The sequence below is a fragment of the Topomyia yanbarensis genome, chromosome 3, assembly GCF_030247195.1.
Source record: "Topomyia yanbarensis strain Yona2022 chromosome 3, ASM3024719v1, whole genome shotgun sequence".
Classification (NCBI taxonomy): Eukaryota; Metazoa; Arthropoda; class Insecta; order Diptera; family Culicidae; genus Topomyia; species Topomyia yanbarensis.
The window spans coordinates 74,334,563-74,356,384 of NC_080672.1; the positions used below are offsets into that span (position 1 = coordinate 74,334,563).

The 21,822-nt window shown below is 39.8% G+C and overlaps 1 protein-coding gene across 1 annotated transcript in view; it reads left to right on the forward strand.

Annotated features, from left to right (window-relative positions):
• LOC131687003 (DNA fragmentation factor subunit alpha-like) overlaps window positions 1–21,822 on the forward strand; it is a 37,484-nt gene that overhangs the window by 7,444 nt on the left and 8,218 nt on the right. The window contains exon 3 of the mRNA XM_058971038.1: window positions 11,437–11,669. Coding sequence (XP_058827021.1) covers window positions 11,437–11,669 — 233 coding nt within the window. The remainder of the gene's footprint in view (window positions 1–11,436; window positions 11,670–21,822) is intronic.

A 21,822-nucleotide genomic window follows, 5' to 3' on the forward strand; every position in this document is an offset into this window, starting at 1 on the left:
TGTATCCAAACTAGTACCCAAATTAGCACTAGTTAGACACAACAAAATTCCAAACAGTTCACACAACATATGTGAACGCCTAAAGCCTCATGTCCCGAGTGATGTTCCGGGAAGCAAATATAGCTCTGGTTTGCTGACGAGAAAGCGAAAACGAACTCTTGTCTTTTGGTTGAAAAACCAAACGCATGGTATTATGCAAAAAAAAATCCCAAAAGGGAAAATTTGGACTAAACCGTTTGTTAGGATTATCGAGAATATTGCTCAACCGGAAGTCGCCATCTTGGATTTCAAAAAGGTTCCAACTGTCCATTTTCATCATCTACTTGTCAAGCCCGATCCAAAAATACCCATATTGTTAGGGTTATCGTGAATATTGCTCAAACAACTAATTTTAATAAGAATGTGAAGCAAAGTTTTTTACGAACTAAATCCCAAATAACAAACACTTTCTTTACGAACTAATTCAATATGCCCCCGGTTTGGTTCGTAAATGAAAGTTGCAGTATATAAACATAAAAAGGCGATGGGAACCATAGGATAAAATTTACCCTACATAATTCACTGCCTACAATAGTTTAATTCTCTAATGGGGTGAATTCACCCCCGGTTGAAAACCACTGGCGTAGAGCAAAATTACACGAATTAAAAAATATGAATCGCAAGTCTAAACTAGTGGAGGCAATTGAAATAGTTTCTTACCACTCCTGACAGGTTCCGATGCCCTGCAGCAGTGATCCACACTCAGCAGATATGAACCAAAATTTATGTAAATGGTAAAAAAAACATATATAAAGTACGTTCATTTCACTAAGACCTCCGTTCGCGTATAGATTACCTTTCAATTTTGCAAACCTAGATTATCGGTGACTATGACTGACTGATAAGTTCGAAAAATTGTCTCAAAATCGTCCTAGACGGATATAATAATGGACACCTGTTGAAAGATTTATTATACACCACCCAATGTTTGTTCAACAAAAGAACCTCATTTGGACGACGTTGAAACATTCTTCTCTTGTGGAAACAGTTTTCTTAGATCACCAGTCAGCAACAGCAGGGATGCTAAATTAATTGTTTACAATGTAGCCATCACCTACTCGTTTATGCTAGCTACGTTGAATTTGATTAAAACATTTTACGGCTTGATTAAAAGCCATAAAAAATGTAGGTAAATGGTTATGGTTCTGTTAGCACAGCATTCGCCTCCTCCTAGATAATCGGTAAACAGTCCGGTTCATAATTTTCCAGCCTGGGACTATTATCCATTGTGGTGCCTATATAATTTACCCGACTCCAGCAGTTTCCCTCGTTTTTATTCTCCCGAAGACATTTCAAAACAGTCCAGAATATCTACTCAACCTGTGAATGGGTGAAAAAATGAAGTGGAAAAAAATCTCGTGGAAACTTTTACCTCCGCTCTCCTGGCATACCGGCATACTCTTGTGGTCTGATGGTGCCGGATGGTGAAAATTGGAATTGCAGAGTATTTTCTTTTCAGCGAATGGGCGGTGCAAAAAGCCGGTGAAGGTTAACAACTGGAGAGGCTTTTAAACAACAAACCACTTTCCGGTGCGGGCACTTCCATAGAGCACCGTTCTACAAAAAAATTGGAATGTGAAGTTTGCGCCGTTCACGTGAAATGGACCGCGGTGAGTTTAGGCCACACTAACAGGCACTACACGCCTTGTTAGGAAAATGTACGAATTCGGTAGCAAATGAAATTTAAATGTTTTGTTAATTTGAAGTAAGGTATATCTAACTGAGTATTGCAGAAAAATGATGTTAAATTATATATGTGGAATCAAGTAAGGAAGCCTTAATTTCCAAAGTTTCACAAATTCATTTCTTTATCTAGATATCATATTCCGAAGCTGTATTCATAGTCCATGATCAGTCTCTAATGCCGCCTTAGTCTTAATAGAACTTAATTGGTTCCCCTTTGAAACTATGTTCCTAGTGTTAGGATAGTCTCCTCCTTGTTCGGTTAAAATTTTTGGGTCTGATTTACAATTTTAATCTTCCATTGCTCGAAGGACCAAAACAAAATTAGAATTATTTTAAAGCTACATTTACAGAGTAAGGGGAACCCCTTAGTCTGTAAATATAGCTTTAAAATAAGTCTAATTTTGTTTTGGTCCTTCGAGTAACGGGAGATTAAAATTGTAAATCAGACCCAAAAAATTTAACCAAACACAACTCATGATTGCCACCATCTTGCGTCGATATTGTTGGACGGTGTTGCAATGCATTTTGGCATAATTTTCAGCTTTTAACAAAATTTCTGGGGTGTGTTTCTAGTTGGAGCATCCAAGTTTACCGATTATTATCTGCGGTTGGAAACAGTATGATAAGAGGTAGGGTTAGAATGAAGTTAGTCTGAGGGCACGTTTCGAAAGGGCAGAACATCAGGTGAAGCCAAGCTGACATTTGGAGACGTAACACTATAAGACAGTGGTCAGTGTGCCATTTTTGGAGAACATGACTTTTTGCTGGTAATTCTAATCACTAAGTTACAGTCACACTAAATTTACAGGTTGTTCGTGAACACAACATATTTATCTGAGCTTCATCGACTTTAGTCGAAAGCTTAGAATTATTCAAATAAAGTAAACCTGGACACTAGTTTCAATCAATCAACATGACATGTTTGTTACCTGCACCACAAGCTCTATCACATTTAGCATTTGTCATGTGTCCTTCCGATGCAGAGCGTTGTTTTGAGTTCCAGGTATGTGAACGGTGAAAACGTAGATTGCATACTGATGATCTCGGTGGTGTGTTTCAGTAGGCAACGAAACTAGAGAATGTGGTTTTGACGGTTACAGGTCAGTTAGCATTACCTTGCTGTGCAAAAATTCCCAAAGGGATTTTTTTTTGGGCAGGAACAAATTTTTTTGGTGCCTTGATTTCATCCCAAAAGATAGTTTCGGGTCAACATTCCTCATCAGCAAACAGGAACTTCTGCTTTTACTACCGAGATATCACTCTGTACCAGCCAGTTATTTAGCGTCCATGAAAGACGTGTGACTTTTTGGATTTTAGTGTCTAACTGGCGCCAATTTGATGCTGGTTTATACTTATCTAACTAGCATTAAGTTGGTGTTAGTTACTGACGGGGATAATCCGAAATATAAGCTTTTGAAACCTTAATGTATAAGAAAAGGTATATTTTCAAACATTTGGCACTTAAAATACAAATTAGATTCTTGCATTCGCATGCATCCTCACTAGACTGCCCCGAAAAATTATGAATTTTTGAAAACTCAATCAGCCCACCCCTGAGTCGATTTCTAGTTCCCCCCGGAGTACTTGCACCAAATTTGAAGCAAATCGAACAAAGCTAGCTACAGGACAAACGTGCCTGAAGTTTGTATGGGATTTTTTGATAATTTACATGGAGAAAACCCATTAACTCGCTAGGTGGCACTGTATGCGTCGTATTATCACTGTAAGTGAAAAACAGAAAGATAATTTAATTGTCTACAGCTTTGTCGAAGGCTGCTAGTCAATCAGGCTTTGTTAAAAGAAGTTAATAAACTTTTAGCGAAGTTATGTCTGAGTTAGTTTTCCATGGGGCCTAGCAGTGCATGGTTGTGTATCAGTACTCGATTCCCACGAACTATACAGTTTTGCGAAATAGTGGTTAGATTTAGCCGAATAATATATTCAGAAGAAGTGTAGTACATAATTCAAGTTATGCTTTTGTTAGAAAATATTAGTTACACCAGTGACCGCATAGAGGACGTCAACTTTGTAGAAGACACCTAATTTCTATCTCTCTCCGTTGAAAAGTTATGTGATGTCGCCCTCTATGCGGTAACATGTGGAACTAAAATGTTCTAACCAAACATGACTATAATTCTTCTGAAAACGCTGTTGAGCTACACCTATATTAAGGGGGTTTTCTACTCGCGAGGCCCAAAATTGAGCACTTTTTGGGAATAAATTGTATAGCATCTACTCAATGGCAGTACCGGCGGAATAGTTGGGTAATATGGGTAGTACTACCCACTCGAAAATTACCAAGGGGGAAATTACCCACTCGAAAGTTTGGAACAAACCACAACCTGAAATTAACCACGTAGTGTCTCGCGCACAAAATGCATGCGTATGAATTTCTCAATGTACAATAATTTCATATTTATTTATTTATTTATTTATTTATTTATTTATTTATTAACAGATTAAGGCCGAAGTGGCCTGTGCCGTATACAAAAGATTCCTCCATTCCACTCGGTCCATGGCCGCGCGTCGCCAGCCACGCAGTCTGCGAAGGGTCCGCAAATCGTCTTCCACCTGGTCGATCCATCGGTCTCGCTGCGCGCCACGTCTTCTTGTACCGGTCGGATTGCAATTGAGAACCGTTTTCACCGAGCTATTGTCCGACATTCTGGCTACGTGCCCGGCCCACCGTAGTCGTCCGATTTTCGCGGTATGACAGATGGGCGGCTCCCCCAACAGCTGATGCAACTCATGGTTCATTCGCCGTCTCCATGTGCCGTCTTCCATCTGCACTCCACCGTAGATGGTACGCAGCACTTTCCGTTCGAAGACACCAAGTGTGCGTTGGTCCTCCACGAGCATGGTCCAGGTCTCGTGCCCGTAGAGAACTACCGGTCTAATCAGCGTCTTGTAGATGGTCAACTTCGTACGACGGCGAACTCTGTTCGACCGAAGTGTTTTGCGGAGGCCAAAGTAAGCACGATTTCCTGCCACGATGCGTCTACGAATCTCTCTGCTGGTATCATTGTCGGCGGTCACCAGTGAGCCCAAGTACACGAACTCTTCAACCACCTCGATTTCGTCGCCACCGATGCAAACTCGAAGCGGGCGGTTCTCATTTTCTTCTCGTGAACCTCTTCCTATCATGTACTTTGTCTTCGACGTGTTGATGGCAAGTCCGACGCGCTTGGCTTTTCTGTTCAGTCTGATGTAGGCTTCCTCCATCTTCTCAAAGTTTCGTGCAATAATATCAATGTCATCGGCGAAACCAAGTAGCTGAACGGACTTTGTGAAAATCGTACCACTCGTGTCGATCCCTGCTCTTCTTATTACACCTTACAGCGCGATGTTGAATAACAGACACGAGAGACCATCACCTTGCCGTAACCCTCTGCGTGATTCAAAGGGACTCGAGAGCGTCCCTGAGACACGTACTACGCACATCACCCGATCCATCGTCGCCTTCACTAATCGCGTCAGTTTGTCCGGGAATCCGTACTCGTGCATAATCTGCCATAGCTGATCTCGATCGATAGTGTCGTATGCGGCTTTGAAGTCGATGAACAAATGATGTGTGGGCACATTGTACTCGCGGCATTTCTGCAGTACTTGACGAAGAGCGAACACCTGGTCCGTGGTAGATCGTTCGCTCATGAAACCCGCATGGTACTGCCCCACGAACTCTCTTGCAATTGGTGATAGTCGACGGCATAGTATTTGGGAGAGTACCTTGTAGGCGGCGTTCAGCAGGGTGATTGCTCGGTAATTACAGCAATCCAGCTTGTAGCCCTTTTTGTAGATAGGACACACGACACCTTCCATCCACTCCTCCGGTAAAATCTCCTCCTCCCAAATCTTGGTAATCACCCAGTGCAGCGCTTTAGCCAGTGGCTCGCCACCGTGTTTTAGTAGCTCGCTTGGTATTTGGTCAACCCCAGCGGCTTTATTATTTTTGAGCCGACTGGTCTCCTTGGATCCGCTGGGAATCCGCTTGGGTCAGACTTCCAGGTAGGTAAAAAATATGTGTATGACTGGCATACAGGATCGGAAAACTGGCGCTAGAACACTAGGCGCACGACCAGACAACATGTTTAATGTTGCGATAACCATCACCATAAGCGTAGAGACCGTTTTCCCCGACCCCAATACTCCGAAGATGTACATTCACCGTACCATAATTGGACATGACCCGATATATCACCCAATGGATTTCACGACCTTCATCCGTCCCCTTTAATCAAGGTTTGCTGATAACTTTCGGATTCCAAAATTTCCATTTCCCACGAAATTTGATAAATTTTCAAGCGTCCTCTGACAAGATATACTGAAAAATTCGTTGAAGCTACGTGATCTTTCATAAATATTTCCTTATAATGCCTAACTGGACGCCTTCTCATTACCCGGAAGGAAGCAATATGAAAGAACTCAAACCAGTAATTGTATCTGGTAATCTGATACGATTTTTCGTTTCGTCTGAATCAAGCCAGTCAAAACGTTGTACGCTGCTACCGGAGGAATTTCTTGTTTTGATTCGATTGTTTCGGATATAGTGGACGCGTAACTCTTTGAATCAATGGGCATACTAAATGTAGCGAGGTCGAGTACAACGACACATCTAACGCGCTAGGTCGAGCTGGAGGAGTTGGTGTTCGTGTCATTTCCATCGTAGTCATATTGAAATTGTCGCGAATATCATACATTAAGATAGACCGGTTATCATCTTGGAGACAAGCCCATGGCATACCGTGGAAGTTGAAGTCACCTAGAACCAGGTGAAGTTTGATGAGTATGGAAACAATATCAATAAGTCTTGGCCTTTGATTCGGATTTGATAAGCGACAACTTCACTACCTGGTACCAAACAAAGGCTAATCCGATTGAAATAATAGCACATTTTGATCCCTTAAACGCTCCTACATAGTGTTTTTGTGGCTCTGACGAATAATTTAACCAGGATTTCTATAATGTAAATATATTGTGTAAAACTTAGGAAAATTGTAAGAGTGACGCACTTACTTCGGTTTTGTAACAGTACCCATCAAGGGACACTTTCAGGCGTATACGAGGAAGCTCAGCAGAGGAAATGATTCTCCTCTTTCGAAAGTGTATAGGCACATTACAAGAAGTTCCCTCAATGGGATTGTCCGAATCTCGCTCTTTGGTGAGCGTAAAAATTAGTCGTGGCCGGTGGCGTAGCCCTCTTTAGCATTTCTTCTCGGAGTGGACCTCAAAAGAATGCTTCAATGTTTCCCCGTCTAATTTATATGTGCGATATGTCGAGAGTTCATGCGGAGTCTCTCCACAGAAGGAAAACTTTTCGATTCGATTATCTCCGCATTTTCCGCTTCGTGCCTTGTTTCTACACTGGGTAACTAGATAACCCTATTGTTTGCAACGTCGGTAGTTCATGCACAAAAAGGCGAACAGACGAGCCCCGGCGAAAGGCTCGAAATGAGGCCAATGGAGAATAAGTTGATTTCTTATACTCCTTGATTGTTGCTTAACGCAATTGCTTGCATATCGGAATTTTCACTAACTAAAGCGAAGGAGCTAATCCCATATTTCGCAATTATGGCCCCTCTCGGAGACTACACCATCAATCTCTGCTTCCCTTGCGGGTACGTATACAAATACTTATTCGTACACGCCCGAGTGTTGTTTAGTTAGATATGGTCCGGAAGTAGACCGTCCAAGGGCCGGCTGTATTAGATGGATATGGTTTGTATTGAAAAGACTTATCGGCATTTTTTTGTAATCGGAGAAATATTCAAATCGTTCTTTGTCGGTCGTCGGAGATACCTCCCCATTAGTCAATATTATCATGCGGGTTTCAATATCTACCAAAGAAGGTTCTATTGCAGGGAATGCAACGAAATTGAAAAGAATGGAGTGATTGGTACTTAGTTGTACAAATGTTCTATGTAGTAACAGTAATCAAAAAACATATTTTCGCTAAGCCGTCGGTCATACAGCCCTTTAACAAAAGGTGTTTCCAAATGAATACAAGCTATTATCAGGGAGATTTTATTTTCACTTACACATGCCATGTATAAACTTTCATCAATACGAGTAGAAATTATTCCGAATCTTACTACCCACTCTGGAAAAAAATATTCCGCCGGCCCTGCTCAATGGATTTTGAAACTTTTTTTTAATTTTGAAGATACATGTTTTGACTTTTCTATTTAACTTTTGAAGACGAAAAGAAAAATTTCTCGCAACCTTGAATCTTTATTGGTGACATTTATGTTGAAACTGCACAGGTCCCACTTAAGCTAAGATGTGGCGAATTGGGTAATCTGTAATCAGAAAACTCACATTTTTATAATCATGGTCACGTTGGCTATGCTTAGACGAGAGGGATTTCTTTCATTTTATAATTTGTAAAAGTTATGTATCGATTTGTGAAAATTTCCAATATTTACGTTATTTTTAGGGGCCATAAAAATGGAACAAATTGACATTTTGCAACTCCCTCTCGTGGAAATATAGCGGTATGTTTTCTGAACATTTGGAGAAAAAAATTTTAAAATCGGGCCAGTACTTCTATGAAAAGTCTTTACTTGACCGCTTACAAAACTACAAGGGGCAGCCTTATGGGGTTGCGCGAACTGTAGTCGTAGGACTATACTACTTAATGTAAAATATTTATTTTCTTAGTACATTTAGAGTAATAATAAATCAAATATATTTCTGACGTATAGTTTAAGCACAACCAATCAACATCGAATGTTACATATTAAGCCAAACCTTCTTGAGTATCAGGTCATTTTCCGATTAAACTTATTTGAGAAGATCTGAAGAAAGAATACAGAAAACCGTGACCGAACTAATATCTGGAACTAAATCTTTATAGCACAGCTTTCAAAAATTGTAAAAACTTTTCGATTGTGTGTGGTAAAAAACCAGGACCGGTAAAGAAAATTCAAATTTTTGACGATATAATAACATTTCATGTATAGACCAAGCTTTGCAGTTATATTTTGCCATTACTGTAACTTTCCTAAAGTACGCATACAAATGTAGCGAATGCAGTGGTCTTAATCATATATCGAAACTATAAATATACAAGAATCAAAAACAATTTTATTTATGGACTAGATGCGTTTTTGCAACGGTTTTTCGAGTGGCGGTGTATTCATTCATAAATAGGCTTTATAGTATGTACCTATTAGCAGAATCAAAATAGGATAGACAGGCTGAGTGAAAATGAATCAATGAATTGATCGAAATCGTAAATAATAATCTTTCGTTGTACTTTCCATCGATCCGCATAAATTTTTTTGTTAAGAAAGTTTTCGTCTTTGTGCAACGAAAGCACAGATTGCTATCATGCAGGTTACGCATGCAACCGCTAACAATTTGTTAGTAACAAATTAGATATACCTACCCACACATTCGCCTGAAACATTGAACCCAAGCGTACAAAGCAAAATGAATCAACGCTGATGATGATGGATAAAGCGAAAGAGACAACTAGTATGACGATATTATGTTAACCGTGTTTGCATACGGAACTCTAATGTACAAGCGATTTTGTGTATGAATAATTGTGTTCGAGATTGTACATAAAAGTGTGCTGAAGACGAGCACAACACAAAAGAAAGCATAGTGTTTGAACGGACAAGCTCAGTCGCGTGTTGGACGGCACTGGGTAGCGTACCTCCACAGCAAGTGTAACGGACTTCTAACTCAGCTACACTGGCTGTGAAAACACACAGCGCACTGATCTGCTCCGCTTGCCGTTTAACAGGCAACTGAGCTTGTCCGGCCAAATCCGTTCTTTAAATAGTCGATGAATAACGTCATCATAGAAGCGTAGCGCGCTAGGTACACAAATCTGTCGTGCTGGACTTGGGAAGCGCTATCTTCTGTGTGTAAATGCGCGATATTTTGACTAAGTTGTGCATTATTTAAATTTTTAATGCAATGATATCAAAAATCTTTGGGTTTAGCTATTGGAACTATTCTTAGAAGCATTTCGGGGCGATATGTGCGAAAAATTTGAAAATTCTCGTGAGATGGCTGAATTATATGCTTTTAAAATTGGACCCCCATATCGAAAACAAAGACGTAGTCCTACGTCAAAACACTAAAACGGAAAACGCGTTTAACCCTCAAAAAGGCAAGCTTAAATTGTGACCTCGAAAAGAATCGCTCATAAGACCCAATGAAATCAAAAACCTCTTTTTTGTCGTTTTAATCGTGAGAGAATCGAAAGCCCGAAAACGCTCGATCATTTGTAATTCAAATTACAACTCCGTTGAAACTAGAGAACTGTAACTAGCCGGGCCTCTGAGACCCATTGCCTTTTTGTGGGTTAAAGATAAAGTACGGTATATAACTCGAGTGTAGTACCTTACTAGTAAATATGCTATACCGGGTCCGAAGAGCTCACCTTCCTCATCACGAAAGTGTTCTTGGTTTTGCACATTTTGCTCCCTCTGTTGAATTCGGGCCTGTTTAGCCGCGACACACCCACTTTGCGTTCAGAGCAAGTGATACGCGTCGTGCAAGTAATTTCACCGTCGAGTAGCACATCTTTCAGCTTCAGTCCCCAAGGTAATTCCCATCACCTCCATAGCTTGTAATATCGATGAATATCCTTGGTTGAAGATACAGACTGTCAAATATTGACCAACTGCCTGCCAGAATTTGTGCAAGTGTTTTGGCGCTAAGGAACAGATTCTACTATTCAGATACTCATTGATGTGTTAGGGATTTTCATTCGATGACGAGCAGTGTTCGAGGGAAGCCCAGATTGCATTTCGCATATGTTCTACAGAATTTGAGTTTCTCCGAATCGCCAGCCAATAAAATTTTGTTAGCTCGCCGATTGATTTGTCCGTCAACTTTCTCTTTCCTTTCCCACCGTCAGCTTTCTTTTCTTTTTTCAGTTTTCATAATTTCATTCCCATACGCTTCTCAACATGTCCGACGCATTCTTTCTTCCGTACGATTCTCGTCTCCAACAGAAAACAACAAACCATTCACAGACGCTAACATATACATAAAGGATGTACCAGTAAATTCTTCAAACAATGATTTTCCCATAGACAAGCGCGCCATCGTGGTGCACCGCGCTTAGTTTCTCAGAAACGGCCGGAGATGGATACCTTTCGGTTCCTAGAGACATGCCAAGAAATATGATTTTTACCAAATCCTTTCTGTGACGTATTCTGAAATACACATAGATTGAAATTAAACAAGGAAAAAATATCTAATTTTTTTGAAACCGTGAGAGTAGAAGACCCCCTTAAATACAAATCTAGGCAGTCTTGGAAAAAGGTGCTATAGTTAATAAAAAGCTATTCCAGAACCATCATTTCCATAAATTTGCATTGTTATGTCTGGGAATAAGACTCATAATTTAAGTTATAACGTAGTAATTTGTTGGGCCTACCATACATTTGCAATTTCATTCAAGTTTGTGTGAATTGTGAAGGGATAGCCATCTAAAAATAGTGAAAATTTATTCAGAGTGCAATAATATGCACTGCCAGAATTTGCCTGCTCCTACCGAAATATGCACCCTCATAAATATCCACTATCATAAAAACTAATGACCCGTTCTCGTGTAATATGCAAATTCAGCGAGAGAAAAAAAAACAATATCTGCACCATTTCTTCCCATCGATCGAACAAAGCTGCACTATGAATCGCGCTGTAATCTTACGTTAATTCTCTTTTCTTCTATTCTTCTCCTTCTTACAGCCCACCCACTACGTCACCATAACGACCCACAAGGAATCGGGCGACATCACCGACAGTCCCGAGGTGGAACGGATACACCTAAAGAAGCTGGTCGCCCAGATGAAGTCGAACCTGTGCAACGTATCGGTACTGAGCGAGCCGGATCTGGAGCTGCTATCGAACATGGACCCCAACTCGGTGGCAGACATCACCGGGCGTGATTTTATCGAGCAGCTCAAGGAAGCATCAGGCAGGTTAGGGGGCCAGGAGACCGGATGTGGTTCTGGTTTCTAGAAACCCCCCCAACTACCTACCGTCTCTCTTGGGATATTTTTTTTCCGGTTTTCGTTGATTTTTTCTTGTTTTTTTTTTTGTTTTGTGTTCGGTTGGATTTTGAACGGTAGAATTTATTGTTGCAGATTTCGGTTTGATGGCAGTTTAACATCAATTATGTAGATTATTGATTTCGGTTCATAGTTGTTCGGTGCAGGTATTACAGCGCATGTTGGTAGTGTAGGTTTTTATGCATTGGATGGGGAATGATTCGTGTACACTGCGGAAATCTTTTTTCAGAGTGCGGGATTGGCACTGTTCGCAACCCTTTCATGGCTGCATCAGTAATTGGATTGACAATAAGTTGCGCCTATCGCATCGTTAAAAATACAAAAGCTGTGGTAGCATCAATTTCCAAAGCAATATTCCGCTAATTAACATACAATAAATTTGTTCCTGTTATCCTTGTCATCAGCATATATGCGTTGTGAAATTGCGCAAAATAAAAAAAAAATCTAGAAACGAGAATGGAATTGAGGCTTATCCACATCCATTCCATAGTGCAGTGTGAAGATGAATTCTTTGCCCAACAGAACCAGATAAGAGTCGCTCATGTTGACTCATGACTCATGTCACGGTAATAGTACGCAGAAAGGGCAATTCGTGGCTGATTCACGCCTTTTAAACTCACGTGTCAAGAGTGTTTCAATATATTGGAACTCGTCGGCAGCCCCATACTGCACCTCACTAAACTTGCTTGTTCTCTGCAAGTCACTAAGTGTTTTGGTTGAATTTGTTAGCAGTTCCATCATCGGAACCTATCTTTCGAACGACACCTCTTTCACTATTCTGCGATCGACGCCAATAATACCGATGTGGTTCGCGGAACCAAGCGGCATGTTCGATTTTGTTGTAATGGATCTGGTTTTTCACAAACCGGACTATAATTTTCGTACTATTTTGACGCTAATTCTAGCAAAATTAGATATGGAATTTGCGTTTCGACGTCATCTCATCAGAATCAGACACTAAATTAGTGACAGTACTAAGCTAACGCTAGATTGACGCTAGCTTCAAAAACGAAGACACAATTTGTGTTTCTGAGCAAACCCTTAGTTAAGCGTAATATCTCACAAGAAAAGGAGTTCATTTTAAACTAATAAGAACTAGTGAAATCGAAACATTTGGTTTGGCTTAGCAAACTATGCCATATTTTTCCTAAATTTCTCTCCACTAATGAGAATCAGTAGCGACTAGCTCAAAAGGCACGTTCCCCATGTTGATCGGAGATTTGTGCCTTGTCGTGATTTATCTTTTCATCATTTCCTGATTAGAAGGATTGGGAAAGCGGTAAGGTTAGAGATAAGGAAAATAAGGACACGAAGAACATAGAGAATACCGAAGTATTCTTCATTTCCAAGGGAATAAAATACTTCTCGATGAGCGGATATATCAACAGGCCCAAGAGGATGCTGAGCTAATAGAATGACAAAAGCCCCGAAGAGATATTGTCATTCAAATGCGGCTTAAACTATAGCTCATTACCTCTTTAGGAACAATAGCATATCCTTGAGTTTCAGCTTTCGGTACGTAGGTTCATATATGAATGGAGAACCATAAATCCGGATACGCAATTGCAGTAGCAGGGAAGTTACATATCAAATGATATGAAGTTCCGTAATCGGATTCACAAAGATCACACGAATAATACTCACCACACTGAATAGTAGTCATGTGATAATTGAGTTCGCAATGTCCGGTCCGTACCCTGACTACTGCAATTGTGGTTGGTAAAATTACATTTTCGGACTCACATTCGGCAGATTTTTTTTTTTTTTTGTTTAAACGCAAGCTCCGCCCATGAGCGAATCTTGTACTTTATCTAACTTATGGACGCCAACATAGTCAGTCACAGTGCCAACTCTTGCCAATTCATCCGCCCGTTCATTTCCAGTAATACCGGAATGACCGGGTACCCATACAAGGTAGATAGCATTTGCAGCGGTCTGGGTCATTTGGCTTAAAGTCAATTGGCATAAGGTCATTAAGCATAACGGTTATTTGGTATAATAGTCATTTGACATATTTCTGAGAATTGATCATTTGGCATAATTCATTTTATCTCCAGGATAACGGTCATTTGGCATAATTTTGAAAATAACACAGGGAAACAGGAATAATTTTAGACAGTGCGAAAAGTAAGATATAATTTTGAGCCGTTCTATTGCTAAAGTTTCAAAATTAATTAGTTTATTCTTCTTTACAAATTAATAACATTTACGCCTAATGTGGCTACGCTACATTGCTTCAAGTCGTCTGCTGTTCGACATCGCAGTCGCTCATTCGGACTTAAACTAATCCATAGCCCCTATGTTTGAGTAATCCGGGCAAACGAGTGGATCACATGTTTGCTAGCGATGCGTCGGCGGCCACCTCGCCTCGGTCTCGCTTATGCGGCAAAGCCGCCCAAGTGCTAGAGCAGTGTGACAGTCAATAATTCAATAAATGAAAATTTCTTTCAACAAATCCCCCTGCAAGAAACTTGGCGATATCCAGAAATGATAATGTTAATCATCATCTGAATCTAACAGTATATAATTCGAAAGAACAGCTCATGATATGAAGAACGGTAATAAGCAGCTGAAACTCACTAGCGATCATAAAAATGGTAAGCAAAACAAAACATGCGTCTGTTATAAAATGTATTCATTCGTAAGATAATCAATATCAGGTAATGGAAAACAACGCATAATTATTATTAAATTAGTTATTGGAGAGGCGTTTCGAACCCCTCTCATCAGTAACCTACACTAACTTAGTGACAGGACTAATCTAGCTTAATGTCCGTTATGCCAAATGACCTGTAGGACGACCACTTCTCAAAATTATGCCAATTATGCCAAATGTCCATTATGCCAAACGTCCATTATGCCAAATGACCCGATCTCCATTTGAAGTGCTAAGCTCTTCGATATGAGTTCAATATGCGTTTACTAATTTCGATCTCGAATCTACCGAGCTAAGTGATTTCATAGCAGCCTGACCTGTCAGAGCAAAAATAGATTCATTTGCCGCAAATTCCCTGTTGAAGTGCCGATTGCACGCCACACAAAATCGCGAAGATTTCTGCTTGGAATACGGTACAGTGTCTACCAAGCGAACGAGGTTTGTCTAATCTCATTTCACGACAATAGACACAAGCACCGGCTCGGCTCTCCAACCAAGAACAGATCAGTATAGCAAACTACGTATTCTTCAAGTTGTCGCTCCATCCAGCCAGGCAGCTATTCCTTGCGAGGAGGAATTCTCACTTTGAAAGTCTTAAAAGGAAAACTACGTGTGAGTGTAAGGTCTCTGAGAACAAGTGCAAACTCATCCCAAGTAACCATTTGGGGCCACAGTCTTGTGTGGCTAGTTGCACGAATCTATTGTTCCAAAGCCAACTAACCTTGAAACAGTATGCACAACAAGGTGCTTAGGAATAATTGATTTCAGAAACACATTCAGTGGTATTATATTCAGGAATGCCTCTAGAGTAATAGTAGGTGTTGTTGAGAACGCACCAGTCATCGTCATCAAGCCCATCCTCTGAAGATGGTTAGCTTTGATTGGATTGTCATGACTTCTCCCTACTGCCACCATACCAGGCACCCGCATGCCAGTATTAGTCTAACAATTGTTGTGTTGGTCCACTGAATGTACTTGGGTTTGAGTCCCCAAGATTTTCCGAAAGCCCGTCTACATTGACCGAAAGCCGTGCAAGCTTTGTTGATCCTGAAATCGATGTGCGCTGTCCAATTAAGTTTTGAGTCAGGAATTACCCCAACGTACTTAACTTGATCTGCGATAATAATTTCATAGTCAAAGAACTGCAATGGACGAGCTCCGGTTGTAATCCTTCGTTGCGTGAAAAGCACCATTGATGTTTTATTTGGATTAACTGATAGTCCAACATAAAGAAATTGCTCAACAACACCTAAGGCTTCTTGCATCAAATCAAATAGTTTGTTAATGTAAATACCTGTGATCATTATATAATTATCATCGGTGAAACCATATGTCGCAAACCCACGCCTTTTAAGTTTCCTCAACAAGCCATCGGCGACAAGACCTATTAACGATTGAGGTATTATAACACTCCTGAAGTCTCTTTAAAAAAATTAGATTGTACTTGTAGTGTGCTATAAAACTTAAATTGTTACTTGGGAGGTTCCATAGACGTGGTGACAGCACACCATCTTGAGGACATCCGCAGACACTCATTTTTCTTATCTCTATTTGTCGATGAGCACAGATGTCGGTAGCTAAGCATTGCGTGTATCCAGTTCATGGTATGAAGGTACTCCATAACCTCGTGCTGCTTCCAATATGAATTCGAAAAACATCTTGTCAAAAGCACCTTCAATATCAAGAAAAACTCCAAAGATTGATTACTTTTGCGAAAAAGCTTTTTCAATGTTATGGACAATAATGTGTAATAGGGTAGTATTAGATATCCCGAATGTAGTGGTCTATTAAGCGTTCCACAGTTTTGTAAAGGAAGGCTCTTTGCCTCACCATAAGAGACGCGTTCACCTTTGGGAATAAATTTTACAATTATTTCCCACCACGCTAATGGAATTTATCCTGTTACAAGACTACAAGTAAGAACATTTTTCAAAACATGTTTGAATTGTTCATATCCTCTTTGGGAATAAATAAGGAACTGGAATGAATCCACTTCTAAACCAACTTATTTAATCAGCTAGTCTCGTTAAAACTTCAAATATTTGTGCAGAGGCTTTACCAACCACTTCGCTCAGATGATCGAAGGGCATTTCTGTTTGCATGCATTGCGAGCCATCTTAAATGCCTCCGACCTGTCACTGCACTTGCGATTCCAAGATCTGCTACATAACTTTTTGAATCGTTCTGAATTCCAGCAAGTCAAGCACGCATGACTCGAAGCGGACAAGCCTCTTGATATGCTGCTACTGTGAGTAAGTTTGTTTTATCCACAACCTCCAAGCCCACTTCGTAGACGTCCCAGTACTTAGATTTTGGATTACAATATGTGACGATATCTAGCGAGACATTTAAATGATCAAAGACGACGTATTTATGGTCAAATAACGACGGTTCGTTTGGTGCGAGCCAGTTTGCCAAATCATGCGTAATACCGTCAGAGCAGAGCGGTACATCTAACACCTCTTCTCTGCCAGCTCGTGCAAATGCTGGGTGATTTCCTACATTAAGTGTTTGTAGATTTGTACTGCTTAAGTATTCCATCAAAGGCACCGTTCAAGTTGATATCATAGCTGCCCCAAATTATGTGGTGGGCGTTTGCATCACCGCCGATTATGAGGAGAAACCCATTTCTGCACAGCATTATACAACTCTTTAGAAATCATCAGAAAGTGCTGGTTCATTAAGTTGCAAATATGCCGAATAATAAACGAATTGCTTGTTTATGATAGCAACGGTCATATTGATCGTGACAGCACAAATATCGCAAGTTGTGAGGTCGGATATAAGACATACGAAAGCTGACCAGCTCTGACGAAAAAATCCGTACACCATTCTGCAACGAAACGCGATCGTTCAGCACGGCCAGGCACACAGTCCGCATGGTGTACGGATTTTGTCGCCTGATTTGGTTAGCTTAGAAATGCGTCAATAGCACTAATCGCAAGTATACGTGCACGAGGCATTTCACATGGATTTGTCATGCCATTTTTGTTGAAAGCTACGAAGACGGGGTTAAGTAGCTTTACAAGATAGAAGTTTTCTTTATGTAAATACTGTTTTTGAACCAAAGCTATGGAAGCTTTTCCTTCCTGCACAAGGCGGTATCGATCCATACTTACTGTATGTTTATTCTGAAGATTAATTTGTGCTACTCGATCACAGCACTACATATTTCATCATCAGCACTTGTTGTATAGCAGATTGAAGATACCAAACACATTGGCTTATAATCGCTTATAGCGAACCCCACTTTGTTATGATGGATCTGGTTTTTCACAAACCCTACGTTATGCTGAATAACGGAATACATCACCCTGTTTACATCCATCTAACATCGCAAACAAATCGGATGTCTCAACGTCAGTTTTGACGCTAGCAAGTCAATCTTCGAATCCCATTTTCAAATCTATGTGGTTACCCAACAAACAATTTAGCTGGATAAAGGCTAGATCAGTTATTATTCAGCTTATTCCCTCGTAATAAAGGCTTGTTCAGCTATTGTTTTTGTTGGGTATCATATGAACATATGACTTTGTCATGAGATCTGCGAATTACCTCGCTACCACAAAATCAAATCCAATGGATTCCAATTTTTGGTAACCCGTCCTCTTATCATTAAATTCAACCTTACTTTACCCTTTACAGGACCAGGATATTATTTTTCTGGAAATTTAATTTTAATTTTACTCTCATTTCGTCAATTTTTGACCGATTTGAATGGAACCAGCTTCAAAAAATCTGGAATTTAGTACAGTTTCCGTGTCATGATTAACTTTTGAACCTGTTGACTTGTTCCGGAATTATTCGGGTTCCCCGTGAAGTATATCCGGCATCCAAGTGGGGTGACGGACGAGTTTTGAAGAAACATATCATACACGTAAGTAGATTTTTTTAATTGGTCTACATATGGCTTTTTTCCATCGATCCTTCACAATAGACATGAATTGGACCAATCTTGGCCACCGGAAAACTGTTCCGGGAGAACCATAGAAAATATATACCTATACTTTTCTATCATTTCAGCTTTTTGGACTCTTAAATTTATACGAAATGCGAAATTTTTCAACTCATGCACTCCCACAACTCCCTCAACCTCGGTATGGCCATTCCGGCACTGGTTTCGGGTGGAATCAAATAAGGACATTCGATGCAATTCAGAACGCCAAGATGACGGTTTGCGGTTGCCTACAAAACAGTGAAAACCATCATCAATATGGGTATCACTTAAGAGAGATGGTTAGCAAAAGCCAGAAATTGATGATTGACGCCCTTCTGTAAGCCAAGATGGCGGCTTCCAGTTACCACAAAACAGTGTAAACCATCAACAATATAGATGTTGTTTAGAAGCGAGTAGTGAATAGAAGACCGAAATTGATTGTTGATGCAATTTTGAAAACTAAGATGGCGGCTTCCGGTTACCACAAAACAGTGAAAATCATTGGTATCATTGTATAGCGGGTGGTCAGCAGAAGAAAATTGGCGATTGATGGCATTTTTAAAACCAAAATGACGTCTTACGGTTACCACAAAACAGTGAAAACCATCATCAATATGGGTGTCATTTGAAAGGGGAAGGTCAGTAGAAGACAGAAATAGGCCATTTTGAAGAGCAAGATGGCGACTTCCAGATAGACAAGTGTGTCGGCGCCGGTAATTTTCAATATACGTTGACACCGAACGATAGGCCAGTGGCTCGCCACCGAAGCTTTTTCCCACGCCGATTATTTACGAACTCGAATATTCCCAATATTTTTGCCTTTACCAAAAGAAGACAAACTACTATGATAAAAGTTCACTCAGATTCCGATTTCTCGTTTTTCTTCTGTTGTATTTATGTTGAAGACGCCGAACGGAAAAAAATGTCCCCAGATTTGTGAATGTATTCTGATTTAATTTTACGTAACAAAAACAGGACCATGCACACAATTCATTTGTTTTATAATTGTGTTCTATTTCCTTCCTTAGCGCTTGCATAACGTTTTGGAGTATGGAGATTATTGGTTTTTTTGGGAATTTCATTTACGGTTTCCACTATGTCGTTATAAAATCGTTTTTCTGTCCGTGAACTAGTTTACAACTTTATGAATGAGTAAAAATAAACCAAATGTTGACTCGTGATTATATCCATAACTCTACTAACTGATTCATGATTTATTACGTCTTGATCGTGGCTTTGAGTTAGATCACAAAATTTAAACAGTGGTGATGTTTTCTCATGAACCATTTCATGAAACTGGGAATGTTGTTCTTGGATCCATTCCTGCCTTGTGAACTGGTTCATTATTCGCGATAGTAAAATAGTTCCTAAAATCATAAAATACGTTTTTAATTTCATGATTTAATGCATGAAATATGCAATTTTATGGATTATCTTCATATTTTCACGTGATTCACATGGACAGTTTCACGGAACTCAGAATGTTTTTCGCAGATTCGTGATAAACAGTTCTTTTGAATAAGTTAACAAATTAAGCATGTATTTCTAATCATTTCCACTTTCATGCAACCCTGCGCATGGTCTTGAAATTTTTATGTGAAGTACATTCAAGAAAATTAGGAATATTATTTTATTGGTTTTGGTTTTTGTTCCGTGGACTGTTACATAACATATAATTTAGTTGTTTATGTCCAGCTGCTAGTGACCAATCATATGTACGAGAAGCCGATATATGAAAATGCTGTTTCTAATACAGCGAGGACCCGATTTTATCAGCCCCCGATTTTGTCTACAAACGATTTTGTCAGTTTTTTACCCGATTTTGTCAGCATCATATGAAAATTGATAGTTAGTAGTTTGATGGGCTCTAACAGACAAACCAAGTTGGATTCGAATAAATCCTTCCTTGAGCATATTTTTCTTATATTAGAGATCCGCAATAATCCCTTAAGGGAAATTTAAACTAAATAATCGGAAAGGGTTACGAAGCTATATCTAGGGACTAAGGAAGAATATTATAAGAGCTTCTGTTTTTTTTTAAACGAAAGAAAAATATATGTCCCGATTTTGTCAATGTCTCCGTTTATCAACGGAGACATTGACAAGGGGCTGATAAAAACGGGTCTCCACTGTAATCCTAACATCATAACAAGATTAGTAAGTTATAGCATTAGCTATTTAGATAGGCTGTCAATCGCAACTTAAAACTAGCTAGTTTTCATTCAAATATGTTATATTTTGTTCCAAGTGGGAATGAAAATGAAGAGCCAGTCCGAATAGAGCTTGTTAATTCAAATGTGAACAGGATTGTAAGTACTCATATCGCCACTGTACAGTTGAACGCCTGTATAACATCAAGTATAGTGCATGATTCACCATCGGGGTTTGTCTTCTACTAACCACCTCCTTTCAAATGACTCCGACATTGATGATGGGTTTCACTGTTTTGTGGCAACTGGAAGCCGCCATCTTAGTTTTCAAAATGGCGTCAATCAACAATTTCGGTCTTTTTTTGACTATCCCCTTTACAAAGACACTCATACTGATGATGGTTTACACTATTTTGTGGTAATCAATTGCTATCTTCTACTGGCCATCCCCTTCCAATCGATACCCATATTGACAATGTTTTTCACTGTTTCGTGCTAACTAAAAGCCGCCATTTTGGTTTTCAAAATTGCATCAATTTTCAATTTCGATCTTCTACTCACTACTCGCTTTCAAATGATGATGGTTTGAACTGTTTTGTGGTTACCGGAAGCCACCATATTGGTTTTCAAAATGGCATCAAAATCAATTGTTGTTGTCTACTGACCACCTCCTTTCAAATGATGCCAATATTTTGTGGTAACTGGAAACCGCCATTTTAATTTTCAGAAGTGCGTCAATCATAAATTTCCAGCGTTTGCTCACCATCCCTCTCAAGTGGTGCTCATATTGATGATGGTTTTCACTGCTTTGTGGTAGCTGGAAACCGCCATCTTGGTTTTCAAAATGGCGTCAAATGTCCTTGTTTGTTTCCAGCCGCAATCAGTGCCGGAATGGCCATACCGAGATTAATAAAGCTGTAGGAGGAGCATATGATTTGAAGAACTTCGCATTTCGTGTAAATCTGTTAATCCAAACAGCTGGAATAATAACAAAGTACATACATTTTGTAAGGTTCTCTCGGAACAGTTTTCCAGCTGCCAAGATTGGGCCAATTGATGGCCATTGTGAAGAATCAATAGAAAATAGCGCGATATGCAGGCAATTTCAAAAAAAATCTACTTTAATGTATGAGATATTTCTTCAAAACTCGTCCGCTACCCCACTTGGATATCGAATATACCCCACGAGAACCCAAATAATTCCGGAACCGGTCAACGGATTTGAATGCTAATAGGGACACAGAAACTGAACCAAATTCCAGATCTCTTAAAGACCATCCAAATAGGTCAAAATGTAACGAAGTCAGAGCAAAATTAAAA